Here is a 14,166-nt window from a genome sequence, read left to right on the forward strand (position 1 = left end):
CATATTGAAAAATGTTGGATGTTCTACCTGCTTTTTATTTCTGGTACACAGTGAGACCTTCCAAGCAAATAACTTTCTTAGCTGTTGGAGTAGGACACAAAATATATCTGCATCATTACACAGGAAAGGGCAGATGAGCAATATCCCATAGGCCCCAAGCTAGACAGTGACACACCCACACAGTCCTCTGGCCTCTGGTAACTTTCCCCTCCCTGTCCCCATGCTCGCAATCACTGGTGGCCATAGAGTCAAAAGATGATGAATGAAAGTAACAGGGACTGAAACCAATTTCACAACTGGTTAATATAATTCATTTTGTATTTTTTTTAATTGAAGGAGGGGGTGCAGATAGTAAAGGAAAAAGGAACAAACTTATTCATAAGAATTTCAAAGTTTACTCTTATTGTCTCTTTAATTCAGCTCTCATTTTTTGACATTTACATTGTGTGACTAACAACAGTGTCTTAAGTTTCAAAGAATTTCTAGGAACCCTAGGAACTGGGGAGTCTGGCTAAGTAAAGCTCTGTTTCCTTTCAAAGCTGAATTTTTCTCCTTTTTCTATCTATCTGGTAAAAGGTAGTAAAAAAAAAAAACAAAGAAAGACTATGGTTTTTATTTAAAGTCAGTGTTCAAGAAGTGGTGTTATCAACACCTCCAATTTCAGGAGATCTTTAGTCTTAGATTCAGATAATTTCTCACAAAGTCACAACTTGTACCCTGGCTCTTTGAGAGCCCTTATTCCTAAAGGTGCCAAAAGCTTAAAAAATTCAATCAAAATAACCATTTCTGCTCTCCGGAAGGTAGCAGCTGACAGTAATTGGATAATACAGTCTGACTCATTTATTAAAAAGAGATTCAGAGTCAATTGATTTAATAACCATTACAATATTTCATTAAGGATATAATAGACTGGTGCAGTCCTATTTTTTTTTTTAAGAGTTAAAACATAGAACCTATAGATAAAACATCTAGGTCGTTCTTCCTCTTTTTGCTTATCTACATTCTCCAGACTTTCCACAATGATTCACCTTTGTAGGATACTTTGAAAATTAAAGATAACACCAACACAACCTTTTCTACACCCTGTTAATAAAGATTATGAAACTGGTAGCCAAAAAGTTAAACAGGAAATGAGCAGTAGTATGGATTACTGGAGAAAAACTCCAATTCTGATCTTCAGACTAAAAAATACTCACTTTGAATACATGTGAGAGCAGAAATCAGCACAAGGAAAGGGAGAAATGTAGGTGTGTCAGTTTGTCAACGGAATGAGAAGATGGAGCTTTTAGTACAATGCCAGATCTTCCCAGAACAAACAGAAAACCCCTTTCTTCTGTCTGCTGAGGGAGCACGCATAGAGCCAGCTCTGCGGGTGTGATGTCAGGAAGGGCAGGTTGACACTCTCACTAGTGAGAACAGGCTGGAGACCAGCAACTTCCTGCCCTGCTCACCCACTTGAAAGCATGACCGAAGATTGTGTAGGCATAACTGAGAAATAATTTCACATGTATATAAGTTTCAGCTAAAACAATTATTTCCATTTGTTAATCTTCATGTAAGTGTGAACATAAATGTAAATAGGAATCAAGCCTACACAGAAGAGACTGCTACTAATGTAAATATTTACTCCAATATAAAATGTTTCAAAGAAAAGACTCTGAGTACATAATTGCAAGACAACCTCATTGCGACGTGATAGTCATTTACAAAACTCTGTGCTGTAAGAATAAAATCTGTTTGTCGAAAGTCAGTTCAAAGGGGAATGATAATTTCTACCTCTCCAATTCATAAACCCTGGACCAGTGCAACTATGAACCAGCCGGTTTTTGGAATAGAAAAAATAATAGATACCATCTGGATGCTCACGTACAACTCAAGTTATAAGCTCCAGCACAGCAACTGTTTGCTTAACATAAGACACCGACATTTCAATGTAAGCTTTTAAACAAGAGAAACCCTTTAAGCAGCCTCCAGACTGTGTGCCCCATGTTTATACTCCTTTTCCTTCAATAAAAACAAAAATCTAGAACAGCTACAAGCAAATGTTCAGTGGTTGACTTACATGCAGCTGTTATCCCAGGAATCACTGGGGGCTCCCTTATATCGTGTGATCAACACTGCAGCCATTACTGAGGACCAATTTGTAACGGTTTATAAGTAGAGCTCCTTCTCTCCCTTACCCTCGAGACTGGCCAGAAGGGTCCTCCAGCCTCTTCCACTGCATAAATCTATAGGCTAAAGTCCAAGGATATAAACCCCTCCTAGTGCATCATCATGTGGCAGGGGCCATACTTTAAAGCTCTGATTTGAGAGGGAGTAAACTCTGCCCTTGGAATCCAAACAGAGAAATCAAATGCCCTGCAGTTGTAATTTTTCCAGTACAAACGTGTGTACCACTATATCCTCATATATATTTTTAAGTCCAAGAAAACTATACCCTCAACCAATTCCCAACCCCCAACCCTTTATTTTGCTTCTTTTCTTCCCTGAGTTAATTTTCAAGCACACATTTATAAGCTAGGGGTCTGAGGAATAACAAAGAAAAGCCATACATGACAAAACTTACCCCTTGGCTACATTGGCTCACCCTAGAAACCAGGAGTAGAAAAATAGGCAGACTGTACTGTAATTTGCCATGCACACAGCTATCACATCTTTCTAGGTCCATAGCGCTCGGCCACTATAATTTGTTGTATTATATACTGCACATATTTCACCACTGTAACATAAACACATGGAGGTGCTAATTTGACAATGGAGAATATTACTTAGGTCTCCAAGTCTGCCAGTAGATTAGTCATTAAGCCCCCAAAGTGAGGCAGATTTTGAGAGTACTGCATAGTGTGTGAGCCTTTTCTTCACACTAGTTAAAAAGTTCTGCCCTATTCTTTTAAACAATTGAACATGAAAATAAATGTTGCTTTGAAGACTGGCACTTCTTGGATCGTTCTCACTGGAAATATGGGAGTGTCTGCCACTGTCACTATTTTTAGTGAAGAAAGGAATCTCTTGTATGAGATACAAGCATAAGACTCACAATAAGAAGGAAAGGGCATAGGGAATATGAAGCATAAATGAGCACCAGATACATCAACTTTGGCTAGCCAGGCACAACATGCCTAAGCCTTAGGTGTTTCGGGAAAAGTATGTGTCTTTGCGACAATGTTATTTCAAGGAGACCTACAAGGTGCAAGTCTGCATTTAACTTAGTGACTATCTGGCTTGGGCCAGTCGTTTTAAAGGTTACTGTGCTTTTGGACTTTATAAGCAAAGCCACTGATATTGACACTATTATTTCCTGTCTTGAACTTCTCATTATCAGCAGGGTTAGAGCAGGAAATGATCCAACTGGGGTAGGCTGCATTGTACCCAGCAGATTTTAAAGAGCCCAGGGGCTGCCTAGAGCCCCATAAACATCAGCAGCTTGGAAACTAGCAGGAGGTCCAGGTGGGTAGGGATGGAGAGTCAGGCAGTGGGATTTTAGATGCTCTGAGATGCAATATCATCCAATTCCTTGGCTATTATTCTCGGCTGTGTGTACTAGTTATTAGAATATTGTCATGTAGAGGAACATACTGGAATGTTGTTCGAACAATAAACAATAAAACAAACAACCCACCAAAGAGGTGGCTTCCCTTCACCTGTGGGGAATTGGCAGTGATGTTGCGGCACAAGTGGCGAATCAGAGTTATACATGTGGATGACAGATGTCTTCAACCCTGACCGGTCAGTTAGTACCTCCAGATCTTCATCTTTTTCTTCTTTGTTTTTCTAATGTCAACATGAGCCCCACAGCTGAAGTCTCAGAGAACACATACAGTGCCAGCAAATAGCTTTGAAGGTAAAAATTGGAGCTTCAAATGTTTTTATGAAAGAGTTTTATGAAAAAGTTTTTGGTAGGGCACTGATAAAATCACCTTGTGCTCCCCCTCCAAGAATAAAACATTCTTAGCCAAGAAAAGAAGTAGTGCACATTTCTAGGAAAAGTAATGTCAGCCCTGAATAGTACAAGAATGGGGATACAGGTGGGAGTAAGGATTGAGACCAACTATGTCTGAAATCTACCCTGTAGGTCTGTTTAGAAATTAGGATCGTTTTGAAAAATAATAGCTCACTGCATGAAGCTCTGAGTTCAGTTTATGCTGGTGTAGTCCACTGAAAAGGAGCAAGTTTACTTGAACCATTTCTCTCTTTACTTCTACTACCAGACTATACAAAAGGAACTCTTTCTCTTACAAAGCTTTTCACCACCTAATCTGTCGAGCTGCTCTATTTTCTGCCTTGACAGATAGTTTGTGAGTATGCAGGCAGTATAAAATATTCACTTCCATGTTGCATAATAAATTAGACATACAATATGATTGGAGATAACATGTTTCCAATTCAGTAATGCATTTCAGCTCTTGCTTAGCCTGTTAAAGAGTGGTGGGTGGTAGCCCAAGACATCTTAATACCAAGAGAGTGCTGAGAACTGAGTTAGGGGTTAGTCATCAATTCCTGCTATGAGGAGGCATGTGGCAGAAGGGCTAGGGCATTTGTCTGCTTTGTGCATTGATGTATGCCAAGTGCCCGGACAGCACATGGCTCACAGTTGAGACTCAATAAATATTTATTGAATTTATGGGAAATATATACTTAGCTAGCCCTACATCTAATCTCATCAGAACAAAATGCCAAGACTAACACCAAAACAGTATCTATTATTTATCAATTGATTTTCCAAAGTTTACTGTATTCTCTTATATATTAAATCTTATACACTTAACACATTTGGACTAGCCACATTTACCTTAGAGTGCTTGATTTCATTATTTCCTGAAATAAAATTAAAATGCTCTGGCAAAGAAAGCATTAACAAAGTAGTTGTCTTATTTGCCAGCTTATCTCTGGCAAGAAACTGCTAAGTCAAAACATATGCCTTATTTCAAGAGGAAAAATGTTATTACGCATTTAAAAAACATAAGAGGGATAATTATCTTTTATTTGTCCTAAGTCATAGAGGGGTCTCTACATCATATACTCATGACCCCATAGTTCATGTTTTAAACAATTTTATTAATAGTTATGTATTTTTATATTACAAAGCGCTCCATTCTTTTAGCTAATTGATTAAATCAGATGTATGCATTTATTACACTCTTGGCTTAAAATTTCTCTTGTTTGATATTAAATACCTACTATTAATGCCCTCACATCTGGGACTTCTGGCACTGGTGGAAGTGCAGGTATATTTACCTTCGAGTACTGTGCAAAAAAAAAACACAAATTGGTAAAATTGAAAGAGGATAGTTCATGCAGAATAAACTAAATGTAACCTGCTTTAAAGTTAAATCTATTGGGAAAATATCTTTGATAGCTGAGATGATGCAACAGTCAATATTAATTCCACACAGCAGTGGCCAGCAACGCAAGTCATGTACTAGCCATGATGTTCCTCGGGTATGTTTCTGTGTTATTGTGCCGAGTTTATGGCAAAGGTCAGTGCCTTTCTTTCTTAAATCTTCATGTTGGCATAAAGCCATTAATTATCAGAAGGAGAAAGTCTCCAAACACTGAAAAGCTGTTTATCCTTGCTAGAAAGCATAGCTTGCTAGTGCTGATGATTTTAAACCACTACCCTCCCTTCCCACCCCAATCCACAAATCAAACAAACAAAAGAAATGAATGAGGTTCACTGGCTTCTGTAAATGTTACAGATCTCAACAACTATGGTGCTTCAGGTGCCCCCAGGTTTAAGAGCAGAAGCTAGCTGGGCATTTCCAGAGCTAATTATCTAAGAAACTTGTATTATTGATGACTTCTCACAAAGATGACTTCTCTCCTAAACTGTGGTGTTAAAAATCAGAGTTCACTACCAAAGCACAAGAAAAACCTGGAATCGAGCAAGGCATGAGGGAGTAATGGGGGCCAGAATCCAAATTTCCAAGGACCCTAGCCTGCAACTTTCTACTTGGTGGCAAAGACTAAGAAAATCTGCAACAGCAATGCAAAAATCACAATACTGCACACTATTTGCAAATAATTCACATTTTTATTATTCTATTGGTGTGACCTTAGAAACTTGGCCTTGAAGAATGAAAAAAGGTAATGGTGCAATAAATGCAATAAGATTTCTAAAAACAGTTTATTGGAATGTGCTGTGAAACTTGAATTCTTCTAATCAAACGTTGCCACCCCTTAGAGAAATTTTCCTGTGCATTATTAAAGTGATATACTGCAGTACTAGTTAGAGCTCCATAACCTTTAAATTGCCTGATTGTAATTAAGGCCACTAGTTTTATTTAGGAAGGTTCAAGGAGGCTCAATTTAAGTTGGCTTAACTAGTGTGAATTTAATGTCATGCTGCCAGAAGGCAGAGGAGAGCTCTGGCCTGGCTGTTCTGTGGCACATGCAGCTGTGGGGTCATGAATTCTAAATTAAGCCCAGATTTAAAGAAACTACAGATATTTGTAAGTAGCTGGGTACATACAAGTACACATCCCCATGTTTGCATATGTTTGTCCCTTCCTTCCTTCCTTCCTTCTATTGGAGGTTTCCTAATTTGGGAGTTGAAATACAACTGATTATTTATAGAGTGCTAGGGGTTTATAGTTACTCTTAAGGGCATAATGATCATTTTCATCGAAAGGAAGAGCTTAAGGCAATGTCCAATCAGCACTAATGGTTTAAAATGAAATGTGCAAGTAACAAAGTTGTAAAGGCGGGAACATTATTCACACTATAAAAGGAAATTCCAATGAGGAAAACTGACAACTAGGAATATGAGGAAAAAATACAGGGTACTATTTGGACATGAAGTGTTGAGAAAAACAAAAACTTCACTTGAATGAACAGCAAAGACTAAAAACAAAAGAGAAAAGAAGATGAAGATACTCACTGCATAGACTCAAAGAAGCAAAGGGTAGCAGCAGAAAGAAAATACTTAAGGATTTGACCCATGTTCAAAATTTTACTGGATGTGAGCTCAAAATCATTCATCTTTGGATAGAATGCTGGCAATTTTCTGTAGCTCCAACAGCAATAATGATAAATGAATTTCTTTACAGCCAAGTGGCTCAAGCAGCCAACTAAGTTACCACAATATAATTAATAACAATAAGCAATTAAAGAGAACAGCAGGTTACAACTATGAGGTGTCAAAATATATTAGCAAAGGAAAAAACTGCAACAACACACTTAAAAGAAAAATAAATGTACAGTGTGTGAACCTATGTATAACTTCTTCTTCCAGGTTGTGTTTCAGATAAAGCTCTTATGCTTGAAGAAAAATAGAGAGTGACATACAACTACCATAAGGTGATTAACATCCCTCCAAAAACAAATAACACTCCCAATGCTCAGAGAAATCTGAAAAGCACTATGGTAGGGAAGGCCCGAGCTGGCTGACCACAATTTGGCGTTATCCTTTTACAAAGAAATATGCTAATAAATACCTCACGAAACTGTATTGGCTGGTTCAAGTATTTTTCAAAGATCCCAGGATATTGTGCCTTTTATCATGTAAAATGGAGAAGAAGCAATAAATAAAGATTACTTGGGGGAAAAAGGGTAAATGTATGTTTGGCTAAATATTAGAATGCTAGGTTAAGGTTAAAAGGGACTGTGGAGACTATCTAGTTAACTATGGGCTTATTTAAGGAGAACATTGACACTAGAAATCTTAACTGACATGCCCAGGATGTGAAAGTGTTTTGGTCATAGCCAGTATCAAAATTCAGGCTTCCTGGAAACTATGCTATAGCGTCTTACCACACCCTCTCTTTAAAAAAAAAAAAAAAGTGTCCTTCTTAAGTACAATTTTTTAATTAAACTAAAGCTTCTATCTTTCTAGATCTCTTATTGACAGGCAAGAAGTTACTCATCTTTCTACCTGGTTATTCCTTTGCCCCCCCAAAAGTCTGATGTATTTCCATCCTCTATGTGTTAAGCAACTACTACTAAGTCTTTCCAGCCCGTGTGATAAGGTCCCTCTCCCTGCAGGAAAGTAGAGGCTTAGCGAAAAGCTAAGACAGCATCTGTTGAAAGATTTGATAATGGAAAGTTGAATTCCCACACTTGCAGATTTTGCAGAGGAACACCATTCTCTGTAAGGCACTTTGGTAGGAGCTGTCAATCTGCAGGAAACACTCGTGATTATTTAACTCATGACGTCAAAGGCATTTATGGCTGAATACTGATGCTTTCTCTCAACGGCAATAACCCAATGATTTGGTTACACTGTCACCTGAAACCCTGTGGAGACTGGGCTTGAGTTCTCGTTTATGGAATTATAATTATTCAGAAGCAAAGACTGATTCCTTAATTCTATTTTGCCTATAGTTAATTATACTTCTTTAAGTGCCCAAATCATTCCCTGAAATGGTACTAAATTGAGTATTTCGGAAGAAACTGGGACTGCATGCATATTCCTAAGTGTGCGGCTTACTGAAAAGGTAATGCCATACTTATGTATGGAAAATAGGTTAGCTCAATATGTTCCTAACCTACTTTTTTCTCCTGGGCATCATTGTGGACACCCCAGCACACCTACACACTACATGCTGAAGCCAAGCTGTCGCTGGCATACCAATGAAACATACTCATTTCTATCTCCTGTATGTTTGCTGTCAGTCAAGAGCAACACAAGTGAGGGAGTTATTATCCGTGGAGATGGGAATAAAGAAGCAAAGAAGAGTAAGTACAGGAGAGAGAAGGAAAGGAGGGAGAGGAGGGAGGGAGGAAGGAAGGAAATTCATGTTGCAAGAAAGATTCATCTATTTTTTTACCAGGCATATGATGCATCACTCTATTTTGATGCCATAATGCTGTAATTTGTAGTGGAGCAGACCATTGAGTACTATGAGGCTTCACCCAACATTAATATGCATGTAGTGCCATAAGAAGAGAGAGGCAGGTTTTGTAAAGAGAGCTAAGAAGAAAAATTCAGAAAATAAGATGCTGAATTTACATACTCTCAAATTGTTCTGTGTAGATAAACTGAGAAATCCAGTTTTTTCTTTGCAGGCACCTGAAAAGTGTGAGTACGAACAGCAAAATGCCTTTATTATACACAACTACCATAGAGAATTTGTGTGTGTGTGTGTGTGTATATATATATATATATATAAACTTATATATACATAACATTTTATATATCTATAAACTAGCTACACACAAGCATCTTCTTTACAACAGTTTCATAAGGTTATTGATAATTCTTGCCCTTTTGGTATGCAGATAGAGCCTTATATAACTAATGCATAGCTGGTATGCATAATACTAGTGAGTTGGGCTACATTGAAATTTGGAAATTTCTGAGAAGATTACCCTATCATTATGAAGAGAGGTAACTAGAATGACAGGCTTAGTATAGATCATACAATATGTTACCTACCCTTAGAGTAAGCATCCTTTACTCATCCTTTAATTTACAAAGCTGGTGGGTAGAAAGGGCACACAGTTCTAGCATATTTTATAAAACATGTCCTGTCTACTCAACTTGTAAGTACAGTGAAGAAGTAGCTATTCCTAGGTGTTAAGCCAAAATCCAAAGTAAAATGGGTCTAAAACCCCCATGGATTAGTTAATAAGTGTATATGTTAAGTGACAAACAAGACATAATACTTAAAGATTGCTCTTTCTCAGATAGCAATTCCTTATATTACTTTTTGCTTAAGCTATTACATATTTCTAAGACTATAATGCTGAATTATGAAGATGCTTTAGGTGCTATAAACTTTTAATCTCCTATTTTTAAGACAATTTTTCTAAAACCTGAACCAGTTCATTCAATATCTGCTTTCGAATTTTAAATATTATATGGGCCTCCCTGGTGGCGCAAGTGGTTAAGCACCGCACCATGAGGCAATCTGCAGCCTCTGCAGCACGAGTTCAATCTCCCCACCGGTCAGGGAACAACTCACATGGTGCAGCAGACCTCTCTTGGCCCGCCTGCTGCTCCCCTCAGCAGTGTATTTCAGTCAGTCTGCCTGTTCTGTTCCCCACTCTGTCTCTGGTGAATCCTCTCACCTCCGGCATCTCTGGCCTGTACCCCAGCTCTTGTATGCATAAATAAATAAATCTTAAAAAAATTAAAATAAAAGTTTAAATATTACAGACTGTGTCAATATAAACAAGGCTGATAGTTTTTACACACAAAAGGAAATCTATTGAAAAATAAACTAAAATATCTATTGATGATCTTAAATATATAGCTAAGAGCTCGACTCTGTCCCTGTATGATACATGATGCAATCAGCATAGAATTCCAATGCTATCTTAACAATCCAAGGAGAAATCTGGTATTCAGAACTGTAAAATTTATGTCCTTTCCAAAAGCAAATCATATTTAGCTCATTTATCAATTTCATTCTTGGTAAAGAAAAACATAAAAGCCTAGGATAAAAAGTAACCTATCATGACATCTTGGACTTCTACTCTTCCTTTGCTTCTGAAAAGCAGTAGCAATACTTGGTTTCTTAAAGGACCGGGATTAGCATGGTGGTTTTTATATTTGACAATCTGGAGAAAAGTAAATACTTTGCCTGATACTGTAGGATAGCAACTGTTGGATGAGATAGGAGAGGAAAGCCTGATAGGAACCAGTAACAAAAGTTTCCTGGGGCCTCCCTGGTAGTGCAAGGGTAAAGTCTCAGCACTATCATGAGTCCGATCCTTGGCCAGGGTGCTAACCCACATGGCACAGCACCCCTCAGCAGCGTATTTCAGTACATCCACCTGTGCCGCTCCCCACTGTCACTGGTGAATCCTCTCACCTCCCCCTCTCCCCGCACCTCTGACCTACACTCCAGTTCTTGTATGCATAAATAAATCATTTTCCTTAAAAAAAAGTTTTCCTTTTTCTGAATATTGGAGGAAAGACAGTTCAGACATTACAAAGACAGTGGGTAAATACAGGTTAGCACGGTACAAACATGCAGAAAGAAATAAAATGGAGCGGAATTTTAGATTGTCAACCAATCACAATAATTGACTGTGCATAGAAGCCTATTTTTACAGAAAAAAATCCAGTAACAAAATAAATGTTCTTCTCTGGAATGGGGAAAGAAATTATCTTCAAGATTGCCCGATTACTTCAAAGAATTAAAAATAATAGAAAATTTCAAGAATTAGACATGACTGAGACTATCACAATATCCTTCTAAGGGAGTGCATAATTGATTAGGAAATGGTAGATTGGCATCTGGGCCCAAGCAGTCCTTTCTGACCCTTCTAATAGCACCCATCATGCAGGAGGACAGGCCACCAAAGGGAGAACATGAGGTAGAAGAATGCACACAGGACTACAATCTGGACATCTCTCTTTAGAAACAGTATTAGAAATTGTCTTAAAGTGATAACAGCAGGGAAATTCCAAGTCAGAGTAGTCACTGTGGCCTTAACTCACCCGATTAGGTCTAAATATTACCTCATCTACTGCAAAGATCATGCTTTGCTCTCAGGCCAATATGACATGTAAGCACAAGAGGCTGAATATGTGTCTACACGATTCAAACTCAGACTCCCCCCTTTTCCAAAGCCCCAATAGAAGGAGCCTCTTATTGCTGAGACTATAACAAAGCACATTTCCTCCCATTACCTCCATGTGAGGATGGCTATAAATATAATAACTCCTATGTTTATACAGCATTTTATAATTTTCAAAACCTATTGTGAGTTTATATACACCTCAGTCTGCTCAATAAAACTTGGATTGGTCCAGGTAGCCAAAATCCTAGAAGGAACTTAATTGGTTTATTTGAAGTCACATGGTAGTTACTGGTGGAGCTGTGCTCAAATCTAACTCCAGGCTCCCAAATATGGGGAACAAAAAATGTTAAATTTCAACATGAATCTAAGCTCTTTGCTAAATCATCTATGATACTAACTTTACTGGGTCTCTACCCTCAGGAAATTAGGAGACTACTCAGTACTCTGTGCTGATCATGTGTGTTTAGTGATGAGAGCGAACTGCAACAGGGGTAAAAATGAGAAAAATGTACTTTCAGCATGAACCTTTTTGATTATCTTAATGGTTTATTTTTGTGCCTTTCCATGGCCCAAAAGCCAAACATATGCCTTCTAGCCCCCCTTTTTTTGGTTATTATTTTTGAATTCAAGATTGAGTTTAAACCTGGCATTCAAAAACCTGACAAATTCATGAAGAAATAACATATTTCAGTTTTGCTAGTGGGTAAGAAAACTGATATGATTCATTTTATTAACTAAATCTGTTTTTATAAAACAAAAAGTCATTATTTTCAAACTATGTGAGGCAAGGCAGAATCATTTGTTTCCCAACAAATGGTACCAGTTACAAGGTTGTTTTCTCTTCCTCATGTGGAGAGTTTTACATAGTAAGTTAAATTTAACTTACTGAGTTGATTTGGAAAATACCAAGAAAACCATATACTGTATAGCTCAAATGACTGGAGTTAACAAAAGCAAATAAACCCTCCCTGGCCCCCAGAAATGTAAATAAAAAGTTAGATTTCCCTGTACTACATTTGATTGCATTAATTGATGTTTAAAAAAAATCCATTGAAAATAAAGCCCAGCAGTAGCATTTTTCTTTCCTAAATCACAATAGCAGCACATTACAAACATTACCAAAGGTCCCCTGGTACAATTGTAAAGTTCGACTCTGGCAGTAAAATGCATCTACTGTGTGTTCCCCATTTTCATCTCTACCCTCCCAAATATGTAAGAAAGCAGGTCACAAATGCAATTAAGCCTCCTTGTGCACTGATTAAATATTAATTTCCGATGAATACTCTGAAATTGAACAGTCAGCCACTAAATCCTTTTTAATTTATGACAAACAAAATCTTCTTATTCTAAAATAGGGTTTGTGCTCTGATAGCAAGAGAACGGCCACCACTAAGTCCATTTTTGTAATCTGTCATTTTTTTGACACTGTCTCAAAAGTTGCTTCCATGGTGGGAGGAAAATTCCTGATCCCCGTGACAGGCACTTGGTAGGCCTAGCATACCAAAGGCTTACATGGACTTACACTGTAGTGGGATGAAGAGATAGTATTTATAAAAGTCACCATAGGCATTATCTGCAAAGCCTGTCATATGCACTATGGTGGAGTGAGTGATTTTAAAAACACAAGCCGGCTTTGGAACGCTGGGATGTGTCCAAGCCCGCATCTGGCACCTACATTATTTAACCTCGATGAGATGACTCAACTAAAATCATCTGTATTCGTGGTCAGCACAATGCCTGGCTATCATATGTACTCAACAAACATTAGTTATTCTCGCTTGTTACTAAGCATGAAACAAATGCTTGCTTTATTTGTTGAAATATCTTATATTAGCATTTATTACTTTTTAGAGTTCATTTATTGATTTTGTTCCTCTATATTTCCCCCCATACCCTCTGGAGTAAAAACAGAGAAGGAGCTAAAGGCTGGGGGGCAGTGAAAAGCATGGGTTTAGCTGTCCCAAAGCAGCTGTGAGTCTTGTAGTATTGAAGATGGTGGTTCCAAGGGAAGAGACACTGAGACATGCTCAGTGGAATGGTGGTGGGACTGGGCCAGTCAGCAGGGACTGCCTCACAGGTCCCCCTACCCGAAGTAGCAGTGGTCAGGCTCCTAGACATGTGAGGTGATTTAGGAAGCTCCAGAAGAGGGACTTTCTGATAGTTTGTTGAGTTAACCTAGGCATTTATGAGGAAATCTCAGCATATGGTGATGATAAACTTTAAAACAATAGCCAGAAGATATTAACATTGCTAAGTTATCTGCTCTGGAAAACTTCTCTCAAGGTACGGCCACCCATTCATCTTATTCCTCTACTTCTCCTCAAACTCTGTATGTATACACACATGAACACATGTGCAGGGGGAGAGAGAGGAATGTTTAGATAACTTATCAGTGTTTCTGTAGGAATGATTCCAGAAATGAAGAAGAGTAGTACAGCTTACATGGAAAAGGACTGTCACGTCATTTTCTGTTCTTTGGGTGTCAGTCCCCAGTCACATCTATTCCCTGCACTTAGAATTAATTCTTCCTCTGCATTCTTACCATATTTTATAGGACCCTTAGGGCATTTATCCCATCTTCCCCTGTAGCATAAATACACATCTTATTTCCCCTACCTGAAACAACTGTGTTGTTTAATTTTTGTTGAATGGATTTGGAAGGAAAATGAGGAAGGGCAAGATGGAGGGAAGGGGAGA

The 14,166-nt window shown here is 38.1% G+C and overlaps 1 protein-coding gene across 1 annotated transcript in view; it reads right to left on the bottom strand.

Annotated features, from left to right (window-relative positions):
- Positions 1–14,166, bottom strand: part of ZNF521 (zinc finger protein 521) — a gene marked incomplete at its 3' end in the record, with an annotated part of 256,138 nt that overhangs the window by 16,218 nt on the left and 225,754 nt on the right. The window contains exon 5 of the mRNA XM_084252689.1: positions 5,179–5,244. Coding sequence (XP_084108815.1) covers positions 5,179–5,244 — 66 coding nt within the window. The remainder of the gene's footprint in view (positions 1–5,178; positions 5,245–14,166) is intronic.

This window comes from Talpa europaea, assembly GCF_964194135.1.
Source record: "Talpa europaea genome assembly, chromosome: 13".
Lineage (NCBI taxonomy): Eukaryota > Metazoa > Chordata > Mammalia > Eulipotyphla > Talpidae > Talpa > Talpa europaea.